The sequence below is a fragment of the Meleagris gallopavo genome, chromosome 2 (genome assembly GCF_905368555.1).
Source record: "Meleagris gallopavo chromosome 2, MGAL_WU_HG_1.1, whole genome shotgun sequence".
Lineage (NCBI taxonomy): Eukaryota > Metazoa > Chordata > Aves > Galliformes > Phasianidae > Meleagris > Meleagris gallopavo.
The window spans coordinates 43,477,268-43,495,313 of NC_139405.1; the positions used below are offsets into that span (position 1 = coordinate 43,477,268).

Here is an 18,046-nt window from a genome sequence, read left to right on the forward strand (position 1 = left end):
AACTCACTATCTGTCAAGACTCATTATCGAAATACTGCCATAAGATCTTAGAGTGCACATACAAAATCAAAATCTTCAAGTTATATTTATTTTAGTATCTATCGTACCACTATAATTTTCATCCACACTTCCAATCACAATATAAACAGCATCTTTATAGAAGCTCATCTTTATAGAAGATTCCACCTGTTTTTGTAATGCAATTTATATGAGTTCCTGAAGTAAGAAAAGATGGAAAAACATGCTTATCTTGTCAAGTACTCAAGAAGTTTCACAGCACCACAGAACTTGCACTGCTTAAGCTGTTTTAAATAGAAGCAGTGAAAGTCTGATAAACAGACTAGAAAGTTTGAGAGAATTAAGAGTAATTCTTAAATTTCTGACCAGTAACACTAATAATAAAACCAATTCTAATTTTACTGCGCAGAATTAAATAATCACATGGAAAGAAAGCTAATATTATAAATAGACTGTACTTGCATAAGATAAGTAGAAGGGATAAAGGTTGATTCATTAAATCTTCTACATTTTGTTAATGTTTGTGATGGTGGTCTTGTATACGACACATAGTTTTGAATGCTAAGTTCAACACAAGTATCGCCTGAGATCCAGAAGAGCTGCTGTGCTAATTCGGAATGTAACCAGCACTTGAAGAATGGTATCACACACCAATGCAAGAGAAGATTTGCAAATCACAACCTAGCTCCATTTCAATAAATCTCTCTGTATAGGGATATACAAAAAAGTAAAATCTGACTAAACACAATACATCAAATTCCCTGAGCAAAGAAGCTCAAATCTCTCTAATCTCTTTTATACAAGGTCTAAAAACCCTAGCTTGTGCACCAACAACTACATATAGTCAATCTGAACTTTCACATACCTGTTTAAGCACTCTGTAGAAAAGATAAGCACAAATGATTGCATTAATTTAATGCAAGACCATCTTTAATTGGTAAAAAAACAATTAGGAGAAGCTGCTCCTGATCATAGGGAAAAAGAGTTGTTAACATTAAGACAAATGAGACCCATCTGTCATCATTCATATTTTCTAAAAAAGCATTCAAGCGGCTACACCTCTCTTCCACAAGCCACCAAAACAAGCTTTAAAGGGACGAGCTCCTCCTAAGGAGACAAGATTTGGGATTTCCTGATCTTGCCCCATTGTAACAAGTTACAGTGCTAGACAAGGAATCTGTATATGCTGAAGAACATGATGACAAGGAGAGACCATTCCCGAGAAAGTGAGCACTGTTTCACTGTATTTAGACCATAGCTTCTCTCGGAGAAAGCTCTGCTACATGCACCTATCTCAGATATAAAAGGGGACAGGGTAGGCTTGTTCAGCAAGAGCCGATCTGCTGAAAAGCCAAAAATTAGGCTTAGGTCTTCATTTCTTTGAGGCAGTTGACAGCTGTAAACCAGAACAAACGATTTAGTTTGGGTTCAAAAACTGAAGAATTAATGAGCAAACAAACAAACAAAAAAAAAACAACAGTAGAAACTGAAGCAAAAAGCAGCAGCAAAAAATAAGCAAGATTTATCTTCCAGCTGAAGTGTTAGTCACATTTGTAGCTTAACATTTTGATTGCTGTTACCGCACACAAAATTAATAAAAGTATGTAAGTTGCTCCAAAAGTAATGCCTCCTATTTATTCCCATAGAAAGTACGACAGACACGAAGAACAAAATAACACTGCTTGATAGAGAAAATTATCATCTTCAAAACTATAAAGCAGAAGGCATTACTTTTGGACAGCCCTCATAGAATTATAGTTGCATATCGAAGAAGAGAGCGTCCTATGCAATTGAGTAGTGATTTTTCCAAACATTAGCTTTCATTTTGTACGTACATAATAAATCACATTATGATACTTTTCTATATCATTAATAAAAGGAGCAGAATTAGAACATACAAAGTTTGCACCACCTGAGAACATTTGTTTTTATCTATTACAAAGAGTTTTTTTCTAATTTTAAATTAAACTTAAAGATAGCAAGTATCAACATGCACCTAAGAATTCCACCAAGGAGCAAGGAAGCATCACAAGAGCATTATTGTGAGACGACCTAACAAACAGCTTGACACAAAAGTAGATCAACTTTTTAAATTACTTTTTTTTTGGATGGAAATGAAGTACTCATTTTTTTCCATACTTGGTGAGTCATGGCATGCTGAAAAGCTTTAGTTAAATTTCATAAAATAGTTTCTTTAAAATTAAGAATTTACATTTTATGTACCTAATAAAAGTACTCTTTCAAAGTTTGTCCTTCCAAACTCTTTAACCTTCTCTGTCGTTAGGGTTGACTGATAAGCCACCAGCTGTTTTCTTCCTAGTGCTACAATGCATTCTCTTCCTTTTTAAGGCTAGTGTACCCAAGCAGGAAACAGTAGGACTTTAGCCAGCTGCTAGAATGTCACAATCCTATATATTTAGCTCTCATCTCATTTACTGCCATCCCTCAGTGTCAGCCACTTAATGTCCCTTTCACTCCAGTCCACTGACATTCCTCACCGAGCTGACAACAACGCCGGCTGGATCAGCAGCTATGAGTACAAGAACACACAACAACAAAGCACAGACCTTATCAGTTATCAGAGACAAAAGCCATGACATGTCAAACACAGTCAAGGTGAAAAACATTTTTTTATTTTCAGCTCCTGATCTCAGTTTTACTGTTTCTAAGTTGGGTAACTGTTGACATATATTACCTTTAGATCTTTAGAGAAACATCAATTTGTTCTTTTAGCATATTTAATTAAAACTAGTCTATCATCACCTAATTGTAAGTTCATCTGTTTGTACTGTTCGTGCTATGTTTTGCTTCTTTTTTTCTCAATGCTTTCTTACATACCAATACAAACCATGCACTAGTCACATTTTCTTTTAAACTTGCTTTTGCACATTTAAGATCATCTAAAACATTAACCCTTCTCTTCATGCTACAAGTTTAAAAATAATAATCTTAATAGGGTAGTTTCACTTTCATTCCAAGAGAGTATAAAATAATATCCCTCAAAACATATTTTATGCTACATGTTCTGTTCATGTAAAAACACTAATCTAATTACTGTCATATTTTGGAAATAATTGGATTTTAAATTGCTTAGAATTATCAACATAAGTGAGAAAGCTGTAAAGATAGACAAATTAACAATTTCATGCTTTTAAAATAGAAATTTCTGTTATCATTAGAGGCCCATTTGCAATGATTTAAAGGCCCACAGTACAGTTTGGTAGTTTCCGCCTTTAAGTAGTCATAAAACCCTTTAAACAGTAATTGAGAGATTGTTAACAGAAAGTCATTCAGGAAACCAGATCCCGTGAACAATCTAATAGTAGGCATGTTTAAGAAAGATAGTGAATAATCTGTTTCATCCTATTCACTAAGATGAGGTTTTCAGAACAACGAGAAGACATTAGTTTCAATAATGCCAGGAGATGAGTAAAAATTGTTCAATTCCATGCTCTACTTGGGAATTGTGACACATTTATCCAGAGAATTAACAAGTTGTGCTCTGGGTAAGCTGGTCTCCAAAACCTAATTGTAGGTTCCAGCAGTGCCCTCCAAGCCTCACAGTCTACATCATTAAACTCATATTCCAGTAACAAAGGATCCTTAGGATATACAGTCCAACAACTCATTTCCATAACAACACCTTTTAATTAGATGTGACTACATGTGACATTACCCAAGGCACTTAAGTTGGCAATTTTGCTGTACACTGCTTCCTATTCTCAGTAATTAGAAGTGAGAAAAATATGCTTAAATTGGAGCACCATTGCAGATGGTGATACTGTTCTTACAAATACTTTGCAGAAATGGAAATTCTTATACTTAGGAGACACCATTCCACATCGCTCTTGGTTTTTTTTTTTTTTTTTTTTTTCTTTTAAATAAATGTAGTCTTTTTTTTTCCTCCCCAAAAAGAAAGAGCTGACCAAGCAGAGATACTTTTGAGGTTATACTTAACCAAATGCTAAGGAAAGATTCTCAGCAACGACTTCATTTCATCTTACCAATTACTATAATTTTAGATGTAAAGTTTTACATCAATTTCACGCAGTAGATTTTATGTTAAATTATTTTGTTTTATAATTCTAAGTTTCAAAAATAAATTTGTCACCTTGAGGGGTGAGTGGAAACATAGATTACATGATTCCAAATCAGAAAATCTTAAAGTTGTATTATTTAAATAGTAATTACCATATTTTTCTTCAAAAATAGCTCTCTGACAATTCAAAAAATAAAATAAAAATGGTTAAGCACCACACCAAACAATAGAACAACCAAGCCTATGACAGACTTACAGTATTATTTTGCTGAAAAACTTAGGAGTTTCATAACATATAAGAAAAGAGTGGCAACTTATTTAACCTTCCTAAAGATAAAGATACTTTTCGTGTGTCCAGAATTTCATGCCATGAAAATATTATTTTGACAAAGTAACTTTAAATTATTTAATCAAAATATCTATAAAAGCCCCCTCTCAAAATAAAAAAACAGTTGGGTTATATAGTTAGTACCCTTTGTATAATTCTACTACAAGATATCAAGTGATATACTTTAACCATAAGTAAAAGAAAAAAAGTCTTGTAGCTTTTGATGTCTATTTGCTCTTGTACAAATAGTACTAAAAAAAAACATTTCTTGCTGTTGACCATATTTCAAATCAGAAATTGAACAATTCCATTCACCTTCTGGAAAGGCTATTACAAAAGTGTACAATGTGCACGTACAATTCCCAGAATCTACAACAGTTTGCAAAATCCAAGTTGAGATGCAGAAGCACAGGTCAGAAATGCATAACATATATCCAATTACAAACCTCTGAGTATCTCCTTTAGCACTTTAGGTTTTTCCTCAAAATGGCTTCTGCTAACAGTATGATAACACCAAACTTCAACTCAGCTCTATCTGTCAGAAAGTATTACACAGACAAATTCTGTGTAATAGAAATGTAACAGAAGACAAAACTGAAAAGGGCCCGTAACATCTTAGAAAGCCCAACTGCCTAGGAGCGTTTGAAGATACAAATCTCATCACATCTACACCATAGAGTCATGTACTTCAGTCAGCATGAAACAGCACACAGCAGCAGGTAAGGCTAGCATTACAGTTACAACAGTTCCTTCACATTTCCCTATCAATAATATTGAAACCATTATCCCAAAGATTTTCAGCTAACTAAGTAGCAGCATATTAAGAATTCAAAATTCATTCCAGATTCACCTCTAACTAGCTTCTGCTTTTTACCTAGGAGCTTTTAAAAGGAAGGAGATAAACTGGCATTACATTTTGTTTGTCAAAGGAGAACAACGCAGCTCATTTTCATTGCAACAGAAGAGGAACTACTCCTTGCTTCCAGGGACTAGTTCATGAAGCATTTACTTTTTGTGATCACATGCATCTGGTGGTGAAACAAAACAAAACAAAAAAAATCACAATATCCTGAGAAACTGCTACATATTTAAGACAATTTTCAGTCAATTCCACTGATCTTCCCAGAGCAGCCTCTCTAACATTAACAAGATAAACCTCTCAGTATCCTTTGATACACCAGCTCAAACTTTATGCTTAGGACAAACCTGATTTTTTTCAGGTCAATATGTTCTGATTGTTTAAAAATCACACATCTAAAGTATACTTCTCAAGCATATATCAGCACTGTAAAGAAACAGAAGCCTCTGATGGCAGGAGGGGGAGCTATCAACAAACCAAAGCAACTTAAAAACCTAAATGTTGGGTGGATGAATATACATAACAGTGAGCCTTCCTGGAAGATGGGAGGCTTTGGGGGATATTATGTTATAGAATAAGAGATAATTAACATAAACGCAAGTAAGGTGCAAAAAGAGAACTGGGGATATGTCAACCAGAAATATCTTTTATTTTCATACACAATATTTTAAGGAAACCAGTGCACAGTTAAAATAAGGTCAGCAAGTTTCAAAAGAAATCCGAGCCTTCACAGAATTAGACTATTATACTCTTCTTAATGAGGAAAAAAAACACCCTAACAGTTTAAGAGCTGTGCATAAATATTTTGCTGAAGCAATTGTAATGAAACAACCAAGTCCAACTACTGCTCTTCACAGCTTTAAAACACAGCAGAGACTAATTAAATATATAGAGTAGATACATATACCAACCAGATGAATACCTACCAGCCAAACAGAACCTGCCATGCATGCATATCTATTGAGGTAGCATTTGTCTTTTACTATAAATTCAAATGTTCAAAACTAAGATAGGTAAGCAACAGTTCCTACAATATAAAACAAAACACAGAAGAAAAAGATCTAAATAGAAACTTCCTTAAGCTGGATGGAATTTGCATACAATCCTCCTCTCAACAATAATCATGGAAATAAGCCAACTAGTCTAACAGTATGAGGTGCAAATGCACAGAAAAAACACAATCTTGTTCAAGTAAGAAGTGAATACTACAAATGTAATATTGCACTAAGAATTTGCCTTGACAAATGAAATATACTTTAAAATGTTCTCTTTAAAAAAAAATTAACAGTTCATGTTCTTATTTAAATGACTTTTTTGTAATTAATAGGCACCTGGAAGGCTTGTGGATGAATTTATTCTAGAAATAAGTAATAGAACTTGAGAACCTACTATCGATTCAGCTGCTTCAGAAGCAATTTCTAAACTAACAAATGTATTTTAAACACTTCTCTACCCCAACTCTTGTGAGTGCATTTCTGTGTTTACTTAATTCTCCAATCCTAGTTAAAGCACACAAGATGTTAATTCACAAGAAAAGCTATCAGCAAGTCCTGTAGTTGTACCCAACTACACCTGACCACTCACAGCAGCAGCAAATATCATTCTGAGGAACTTCCTCCTCTCTGCATAAAACCTTTTCATACTCTAATAAATGTTTGAGAGAACTGATTGAACAAGATCCAATTAAAAACAGTGTATTCCACAAATCTCTCCGCCCCACATCTAACTTTCATTATGCTTGAACACAATTCTTCTGTATTTTTAGTATTACAAGAGATACTATACAAAATGTGTAGAAATACTGAGAGAAATCAGGAATATGAAGCATACACAAACTGACAAAACAAGTTAAAAGCTATAATACATGGCCAATTGGAGCCACACTCCCAGATATTTTTGTAGTCCATGAAATAAAGATATTTATGCACATAAAGCACAGAATTCTAGAACATTCAAACAAAAGAGGGTATTAAGATGACTGCTCTGATTAAATAAATTGCCCACTGAAAGCCTAACTCTGCAGAGACAATCACAATCGAGAGACCAGCCATAATGAAAGGCTGTGCAAGCTAAAACAAGCATGATAGATGTTGACGACTAGGTCTTAAGTTGATCTTTAAAAAGTTCAGTTTGAAACACTCTTTGCAACTGCCAACATTAACCATTTTGAGTAAGATTAATTTAACCAACTACCTATTCTAATCAAAGTCTAAAATTATTATTCCATTCACAGAACAGTAGGTTGTACACACTGCCTGGAGTCATTTTCTAGCTTACTATCCTCCTGCAGAAGTGGTCCCTCCCACTTCAGTTCAATGGATACATAAGGCACCCAGTGTCTAGCAGTAACTTATTGTATAGATAAGAGGTCTCACACCCTTGTGAGTTGGAATTGGACAGTGACTAAACTAGAAGAACAAACCACTGCTTCCCAGAGATATCATACACATGCTGGACAAATCTGTAAGTCTAATCCTACAACGTTAATTTGAACAATTTCTTAATATAAGAATTATCACAAACATACCCTAATAAATCTATTTAAAAGTTAATAAAAAACCTGAAAGAAAGGATAAAATATAAGTAATATTAACAAATAAATTACTATGTAATCTCTTGTCAAATGTAATTGTACTTGATGCTTGAAGCATTAAAAATGAGGAAGAAAACTATCACAAGGATGAGATTTGGACTTAGCTCATTGGCATTGATGAACTGATGTTGAGCCATTGGAGACTACGCAAGAGGATTACTTTTTTTTTTTTTTTACTTGTTTTGAAATCTTCAAGGTACCTTCGAAGCTAACATAAACATGTTTTGAAGATTTCAATAGCTTATATCTGAACCAAATTATGATGTACGTCATTTTTCAAGCATGGTGCTAGAAGATACCCTAAACAGTAGATTGTGAAAGATAACTTTCTTTTAAGTTCTGGTTCAAACAGTGAATTGTTAGTAATGGAAACACATCCACTAAAACATTAGGTACAGGAGGAGAAAAGGCTTGTAGATTTCCATTTTGTTAACATCTAAACAAAGGCTTTTTTTTTTTTTCCAATGAATTTACTCCTCTATTACTTGCAAACAGAGTGTAAAACCTCATAAATATGTGATGTTCCAACTCAAACATAGCTTATTTTTAAACTTACTACTTTTAGTAGAGCACTGTTCCAAATATCTCATTAGTAAGTAAACTATTTTAGTTCCTTCATTAGTAAGTAAACTATTTTAGTTCCTTCATTAGTAAGTAAACTATTTTAGTTCCTTCATTAGTAAGTAAACTATTTTAGTTCCTTCTAGTTATTTTAGTTCCTTGATAGTTATATCAGTAGATGACGTTGTCCCAAATCTTCCTCAACCTCTGATGGTTACTCTGTAAACCAAACTTATTTACCAAGAAGAGTTATATTCTCCTCTTTCTTTACTACTGCAAGGGTAAACAAGGCTAGCTTTTTTAGCTTCCTCCCCTAATCATTAGGGAATGACAATGTTAAATAAAAGAATCAGAACAATAAATAAAGAGGATATTATCATTTTTCTAATCCATATTAAAGATACTATTAAACTCTGATATTACCAAATTGAAAAAGGATTTAAATGTTTTGTGAGTAAGTTCCCCATAGTAAAACGAATCCCTGTGTTCATCACTCTGTTGTACTACTTAAACAGTTTTAACTAAAGTGGTCAGAAAGTATGCGCAAGCTGTTTATCACTGCTGGCCTCTGAGCTTCAGTATCCTCAAAGGACATGCTACTTTAGATGCAATAATTACCGAGTTCTTACATTTATACCGAAGAGCCACAGAAGAGTTCCAACAGAGAATTTCACATTAATCAGAGCTAACAGGGCATTTATTAAAAATAAAGCCACGATTATAACAAAAACATCTATTCAGTCCAATATTTGTAGGTATTAATTCCAAAAAATATTTAAACTGGTATCAAAATTTAGTCTTGGCATTTAAAGGGAAATTCAAGCAAAGAAATAATTTACCTGAAGCATAAGAAATGCTGAAGACAGTATTAAACATTAACCTACAAACAATAGCATACCCTTCCTATCCTTCTGTTTCCTACGAGCTCCTTATTTTCCAGATATTACCAGATACATTCTTTAATACTTCAATTGAACATTTTTCCATGAAATGGATGTGCTTTTAAACCACAACACCAGAAAGTTAAATAATGAAACAAAGATTTAATTGTAGAGAGAACATAATTTTAACCAAGGGGCAAATTACATACAAATACCAGAACCTATTCTTCATTTTAAACAATTCGTCTGACACACTTCTGGAGCACATAAATGTCTCAAAAAAAAAAAAAAAAAAAAAAAAGCGCTAAATAGCCCAAATCTCAGTTTTAAGACTAACATTCCCATAAATATCAAACATCTTCCAAGGACATAAGAAAGAAATAATATATACATAAAAGTATGCTCAATTATATTACTGTAGCATGCACTGAAAAAAAAAATGAGCCTGACTGTACACCACCCCAACAGCTTGGCAATTTATCAGATACTGATTACATCATGAAAAACTCAACGCCTTCAAATTCTAGTACAGAAGTACAGACCCTACACAGCCCACATTTAAAAACTATTACCTGTTTCAGATGAAGATTAATTTTGTAAATTCAAACCTTACATCAACTATGTTCTTAGAATCAAACCTAGAGTGAAATATATTCAATAAACACTCAAAAAAATTAAGAGACTGAAAAGGATTTTATATGCACGTTAGATACGTAATACAAGCTTATATATTGCTTTCTCCATATAAGTACCCTAAGAACAGCTAAATAGTACTAGCAAAACTACAGAAGCTATGAAAATTCACGTTTTTATTTTTTATACATACATACACAGTTGTATGTTTATGTACACATATGCATTCCATATATAACGTGCATATGCTTGCTTTAAACAAATGACAGACTGTTACTTTTATGTCTCACAATTAATTTAGGACTCTGCACAAAATTACACTCCAGTGCTACTTGGTATTCACTCCAGTGAACTGGTCTATATGCTTCCAATAACTTCAAAATACTTCCCAGAATGTATGTTTATTAGAGCACCGCATTAGTTTACTGATGTTTATTTTTACTTGTTTAAAGAAAAATTAAATCTACATCAGAAAACTGTTTCTCATCACCTTCCACCTAATAACCTTTATGATTACCCAGCTTTATGTCTTTGTAAGGTAAACAAGATTGTCAATAGCAAGAGAATGTCAGCAATGAAAGGAATTAACTGGATTTATCAAAGTCACCCTGATAGCCTGCATAGCATGTCTTCCCTGTATCCAATCTCAATTTAAGCAATTGCTAAATATGAATAAGAGGTTGAATGTCATGCTGTGCTATTAGCAATTGATATCAGTGAAATTATCTTTACAAATAAATTTCACATTCTTTGAGACAAGTTGGAATTACAACACTCCAGACTTTCTGAACACTGTACAAGACTAAACACTAAGCAACATATTTCATCACTAACTTCTAGAAAAGGTGTAAGAACTGTTCTTGTATGCACTTAATATTCTGGTTCTTAACTAATTATCAAGGTTGGGCAGATCCTCATTCTGAATCCAGGAACAAATGCAGACAGACAACAGGTAGGCAAGAAGAACACAGAGAAAATGCTGGAATTGGCTTTCCATTTAAGTACGAATTGCAAAGTACAATACTCAGAACCTATCCAGAAAAACACATTTGTCTCCTACCAAGCTGACGTGATAGTCTAATGCCATATAATAATACCTGGCATGGGTGGTGGCAAGTTCTACCAACTGATGCTGCCATGACTGAAACACTTGACTGAACAAAATGTATTGCTCTTTCTTCAAGCATGGGATTGAGTAAGCTCAAACTTACTGTTCTTTTCCTGGTTAAAGAACATAGTCACAAACAAGCTCAGAAATATCAGAAAAGTACGTTTGAGCTAACGTAAGGATTTATTAGTGACAAGCAAAAGAGAAGTTCCAGTTGTTTTTTTTTGTTTTTTTTTTTTTTTAAATCAAACTTTTCACACTATCTCACAAGAACCAACTACCTTTTTATTGCAGGTGATACATATACAAAGCACTAATCTCTTCAACTTCTGAATTTCCAAGAGCTGAATAAAATAGCAATCACTTCAAGGGCATTCTTCTGAAGGCAAACAAAGAGGTAGTAGTAACTAGAGTCAGGAAATCCTACAGTCAAAGTGTTACACAAGTGTTTTATCAGTACCCACAGACAACCTCTTCCCTGCTTATTTACAATGTTTGATAATTAACTGCCAGACAAGTGCTGAGCTACTGTACCCTCAATTTCTGGAAGAAAAGCTTAATCATCAACACAACTCGTTTTTATTCCTTCTACCTCACAATTCTAGTAGATCAAGGATCAATTTCTGTAAAAACTGCAAATGATAGCTAAGGCAGCTATTCACGAATGATGCACTGTACAATTATAAAATAAAAAGATTCAACAGTAAGCTATGTTTTAAAAAGCTATTAACTAATTATAACTCTAAAACACATACACGTATCTAAATAAAATGTTAGTTTATTTTACAGAACAACTGTATTACACCGTTCCTCTCAAAGATCTAGAATTCCAATTAGTTTCAAAAGAACTTGTGTTTTTTGGCACGGATGTGGATAAGCAAACATATGCATATACACACAGGCAGCTAGATATTTATATGCATATACTTAATTTAGAGGAATAAAGAAAGGAGAAGGAAAAGATATTCTTACTGTCAACGCAAATTCTTTAAACAGGTATTTTTATTCAGAAGCAATAAACCACCTTTGTGAAGATTGAAAAGGGAGACACTTGTCTAAACATTGTTTTAAATAGTGACTTGTACTTAACTTTCTAATGAAATTTTACTTAACTATCTGAATATTCTAAGCAGCATTAAAATAATAGTTTTATAGAGTTTAATCAAGTAATAATGCAAAAGAAAGCTGCAGAAATACCATAGGTGTTACATCCACTATTTGCTGCTCTGTGCTTTCCTTCCACTTTTGTATAACTTCACCGTGCAAATACCTCATTTAAACCCTACACTCCCCTACTTCGACTCCTGCACTAGGGGGAACTAACAATTTACTGACAATGATTAAAGAAAATGAATAGGGTAGACTTTGACAGGACTGTTTTCCAAGCTATTTTAAGAAATTGTTCAGACCAAAGAGGTTCTAAATATTTCTAGTCAAATGAAACCATTCTCCTTTAAAATGCTACACATTCAAAAGAAAAGCTGGCCCAATGGATACTCTAGCAGTTGAATGCATGCAAGAAACTTTGCCTAAGGGAAAACTCTACATGCAAAAGAACTGGTTACAGAGGTATGGGACAAATGGTGCCATCTCTAAGAGGCATCTAGGAGTGTCCAGGCAAAGTACTGACTTTTAAAGTAATACTAAGAGGAAAGTACATTGTCCAAGAACTACTTCCCCCACAAAACTTACTACACAGTTTCTCAGGACCGACAGCACTGAATGAACAAGATATTTCAGATCTTAGATATGGTAAATTATAATCCACACAACCTACAACCACTCACCTTTTGCTTTACTATGTATCAATCCATCAAGCAGCACGTACAGGTTTTCTAAGAAGTATCTTGTCAAAAGCAATTCAAAAGTGATCCAAGAGTGGCACCACAGGAAATATACATTTAGAGACGACCACGACGATCAAGAAATAATTTAGGGACTAAAAAGATATACTTACATCTGGATATTCTTTTACAGGCACATATAGTTTCTCTTGTAACTGTACAATAGGTCCCACAGCATCTGGTAATTCTGCACTTCTCTTCTCCGTACTACCATTTAATGTGTCGTTATACATGTCTTTCCGTACTCTGCTAATTTCTGTGGGGGGAAAAACGTATATTATGTATTAAATACAGTAACAGTTTATAATCTATCACGACAATCTCCTCTTTTTAAATTTCTCCCAAATCACATTGTCAATTTCTCCCTTTCTAAAAGAGCATTATTCTAAAACAAAACACAAATCTACTTCTTTTTTATTGCAGCAGATATCTCAAGCACTTTCTCAACAACTCTAAATTTGCTGCCTACTCAGTCCTATTTATGAAATTCAACTATTCAAGTAAAAATTATCTGCAAGCTCCTGAAAACTTACAAAACTGTTCATGATTTTAGAAGTATACAATAGCTGTTTACGTATATATTATAGTTAGGCTTCTAGGAAGAAAAAATTGATGAGAAAAAAAAAGGGGGGGGGAGAGAAAATGGAGGCAGCAGAGAAGATGAAAGAGTGGCAGAGAGACCTATCTGACAGTGAAGATACAAAAGAAAAAAAGCAGCCATTTAATAATATTTGCTAGTTCAGCTACACCATTTGGAAACGAATTGGTGCATCTGAGCAATGAGAAACCTGACAGTTCAAGTAAGCAGTTACTGAGCACATGATGTGACAACAAATTAGTAAATAGTTCCAGTGACAATCCCCCAGTATGATGAATCAGTCAGCTGAGCCATCCCTATACACCTAAACAGATAAGCCTGTAATACACATATATGTGTGTGTATATATATATTACATATCATATGTGTATATATATGTATATATATATTCTATTTCTTCATTGCAAATAAATGAAAAACTTGTGGACATTAATCACATCACTAGGGAACGTCATCAGTAGTCTTCTAAGCACTGTCTCTGCCAATTACATCTGTATTACATATATCTACAGATGTTAATTTACTTACAAAATGAAGTTGATTAGATATAAATAAGGTTGTTAAAACAGATGACTTTGTTCAAATTAAGGTTAATTTTGCTGAACCATAGCTTCATTTGAGAACAGATACAGTTTTAATAAAACCTTATACTTAATTTCTAGTACTGTTAAAATAGCATTTAAATTACTGCTATAGGAATAAAGCAAGAAACAGTTCATAACTTACTAAACCACAACTAGTATAAAAAAAATTATCAATGAGTTTATTCCAGTATCACTGAAGAACTGCTCAGATCTCATGTATCATCTGCGTTCCAAACTGAAAGTTAACATTTAAGCAAGTATTCTTGCCAAATCAGTAAGATTAAGACTTAAAGTACAGGTTGTAAAGTAAAAGCAGACATTTAATAATTTCATTATTTTACTTAGAATTATTTCATCTGCTTTCAGAATGTTTAGAATTAAAACTGAAAAAAAGAAATTTTATTTTAATATGAACAGAGGAAGCAACGGGAAAAAAAAAGTCACTTTAAACCACAGTAGCAAATAAAAAGATTATAAGAACTTGTTTTATAACCAAGGTTTTGTGCCAAATGATTTGTAGCTGAGATTCCACCACTTGAAAAGCTGAGGGGAAGGGAGCCTGCGTAATGACAAGGAAGTTTCTGAAACACAGCAGACTTCGTTTTCAAGCAAATTATTCTGAATTATTTCTAACAAACATACTCTGCATATTCAAGAACAAGTTGTTTCTCCACTAGAAACTGACATACTCAATCACATGTACCATATAGCAATTTGGTGCTTAACACCTGCTTAGTATTGAGAATACAAATTTCATCATCATATAATCATAGCTCACGGAAAAAATCCACAGCTTGATCTACACTCAGTTTTGGCAACAGGGACAAAAATCCTCAGGACTACAAGTAGTATTTAGACATGCTTCAGCATACAAAGAAATTCTTTAACACATCTCTTTGAACAAATATTACTATCTTTTGGCAGACTATTTCCTTTTCATTCTCTTCAGATTTTCCCTTAACTTCCACAACACTCAAACAGGCTATGCAGTTTGCCTAGGTTTTTAAGTATAAGTAGTAACACGGTCATTTTTATTTGTATCTGGCAGCCACGGAGTAGTCGCCCTGAAAAATTCATTTTAAACTGCATCATTCATATGTAATATAAACACTAACATTAGATGGCCTGGTTCTCACACACACAAAAACACACACACACCAAAAAAAGCAAACCCCCATATTTTAATCTTTTCTTCGCAAATATTTGTATGTCACAGCTGTGGCACAAAAGAACCAAACATCCAGAACACACACATTACATTGAGAACTACCACTGAACGCTGGCTTTTGTTAAACTGAAGTCATTTATCATGCCTCAAATGTTACAAACCGCTAATACATCGATCAACTGAAGATCTTCTATTCCACGACAGGACCAGACACTGTATAGTTAGGGCTTGGCTTTTGTCTTCTCTCACCATGTTCAAGCCATCACAAACAGTAACAAACATCAGGTCAGGGACAGTCAACTGCATTCATTCATTGGCTCCTCACATTATTCTTTCTTCTCCTTGAGCTTTTATCTTCTTTCTTGTCTCAGACACTTTTCCCAGGATCTCAGAAGTATTCAGAAGTGATGGGTAAAATATCAACAATGGTTTTCCATTTTTTCTTCCATCGCTGAGGAGGTCCACAAATTCCTATTCTGTCAAACCACTGTCTAGGAGCATCTTTTCACTTCTCTAGTATTTACAAGAATCAGAGAACTGCTGGCCAAATTATAACCTCACGTTTATCCATTCTTTATCATTTTGCTGATTTCTTTCACACATTTCCTTCACATGACTGATTTTAGCTATCAGTGAACCCATTTTTCATCCTAACTTGTTAGCCCAGCCTACCCACAAGCATTCACCCAAATACTCTAGACATTTTCTTCCTTTTTTTTTTTTTCCCCTTTTAAGACCAGTGGGGCATCTGACTCCCACTTCCTCTTTAATCACACTTTTTGTCTCAAGAGCTTTCAAAAGCCCATACACAAAGTACAAAATTTTGATCATATGATTTTACTTCACTCCATTATACTAAAATCCAGCTTTGGTATCTTGCAGCTGTGTCAGTCACTTTAAGCAGTTCTATTACCCTACTTCTTTTTACTTTTTTTTTTTTTTTTTTTTTTTTTTTTTTTTTTTTTTTTCCTTTTTCCCCACCACCTCCAATAAAAGTTTAACTGGAATTGCAGGAATTACTCCAGAACACCTCTACAGCAGCACATCAGAAAAGGTAGTACCTTCCCTCTCTTCTAACTCTAGCCTAGTATCATAGTTTCACTCTATTCTGAAATCTTTAAAATAGGAGGAACAGTACACAAGTAGAAAAATCATATCCTCTCAGCACACATTTTTGTATTTTATCAATTCAACCACATATCAAAGAAAGAGGAACAAGTAAACAGACTTTTATTTAGGCTTATTTCATATAACTTCTCATAGACTACCAAACAGGTAGATATTTCTATCTTTCCTTCTCAAAAGCTTCTTTGGCAAGCATCTCATGAAATCACAGTTCCCAAGCTCATATGCAAGCCTTTGACTTCTCCACAAATTCTTGCACTGTAGTATCTCACAGGAAGCAAACTGATTAGAAAATAAGGCAAGTTTTATTTTCAGTGTCAACATCTAAGTACAGTTCTAACTACTTTATCCTAACATCATAGTAGTAATTATGTTCTATAGCACTCTAGGGATTTAAGTCAGTTATTAAGGAGAGATACTTAATTACAGCAGCAGATAGGACTAAAAGAAAAGAAAGCATACAGCAGCTTCACTATACCTCTAAAATTGAAAAGATCTAAGCCCCTACCTCTACTGTGAACAGAAGTAGAAACTCTCATGAAGAATTCCAAAATTCATATTATTAAATTTAACAACAGTCTGTTCTTACTTTAAAAGTTTAAGTTCAGCAGAAAATGATGGATTTGTCTTGTTCACAGCAGAACACTGGAGGAATGGGCTTAGAAAAAGACAAACTGGCTTCAATATAGTTATCTTGTTCTACCTTAATATGGCATGACATAGTCACCTATCCTAGCAGTGACACATTCTTGTTCACAAGAACATTATTTTCCCTGTGCCCCTCAGAACTATGCAAGTAATCCTTTCTTTCATCTACTGACAGCATATTTCACTCCAATACCCAAGATACAATCCAAATCAGGACATATTCTTTATTACAACTACATTTATCTACAGATGCATACTTTTTGGATTTCTTCGTGCTACGTAATCACAAACTATTCTTCCATCTTGAGAACATGAAGGGCTGTGTTCAGCTAAATGTTTGTCACCACATTAAAAGCCACCAAAAAGTTACTGCATTCCCTTTGAGGAAGGAAAACTTGGCAAAGGCGTTCAAGACTGTAGCACTGTAAAGTGAAGAGGGCTAACAAACCTCTTAGCAAGAAGATGCAGAATAGAAAACCACTGAAAAGTTCCAAATTTTTCCTCTCTCATTCCTTTCAAAGTTGCAAATGGTCACAGAAGAACCACCTCTACCATTCTTGATTTTTACAGTGCACACCAAGTGTGGGTGGAACAAACCAATAGCCAAAATCAGTATGAGATTCAGAATGAATTAAAATATTAACTATTTCATGACTCAAGTCAGCACACTTTCTTGAGGAAGCAAAGCTTGACAGAGTTGAAGATTTCTAGTCATAATCTAATTTCATAAGGAAGGGGAGAAAAAAGCAGACTTTAAAAAACTAACTCTTTAAGTGGAATTGGTGGGGGGGAGAGGGAACATTATGTTCGTAACGCTAAAGTGTATAAGACACTTGGGTCTTAGTGATGCACAGACCATTGCATTTCAGGTTTGTACTTTCTCAAAGAAAGCAAGTTATGCCTGAAATAGCAACAACAAACTTTTAAACACAGCATAATTCTATGTAATTAGACACAAAAATATTGCTCTAATAGCTAATTTGATTCTTACAGACCATGACACTAAGAACACACAAAAACAATGTTTTCAATATTTTCTCAATTTTTTTTGTGAGAAAT

At 33.9% G+C, this 18,046-nt stretch overlaps 1 protein-coding gene across 9 annotated transcripts in view; it reads right to left on the reverse strand.

Annotated features, from left to right (window-relative positions):
- QKI (QKI, KH domain containing RNA binding) overlaps positions 1-18,046 on the reverse strand; it is a 134,351-nt gene that overhangs the window by 89,595 nt on the left and 26,710 nt on the right. For all 9 annotated transcript variants that reach the window (XM_085219881.1, XM_085219887.1, XM_085219885.1 and 6 more), the window contains exon 2: positions 12,978-13,120. In XM_085219881.1, the coding sequence (XP_085076007.1) occupies positions 12,978-13,120 (143 nt within the window). The remainder of the gene's footprint in view (positions 1-12,977; positions 13,121-18,046) is intronic.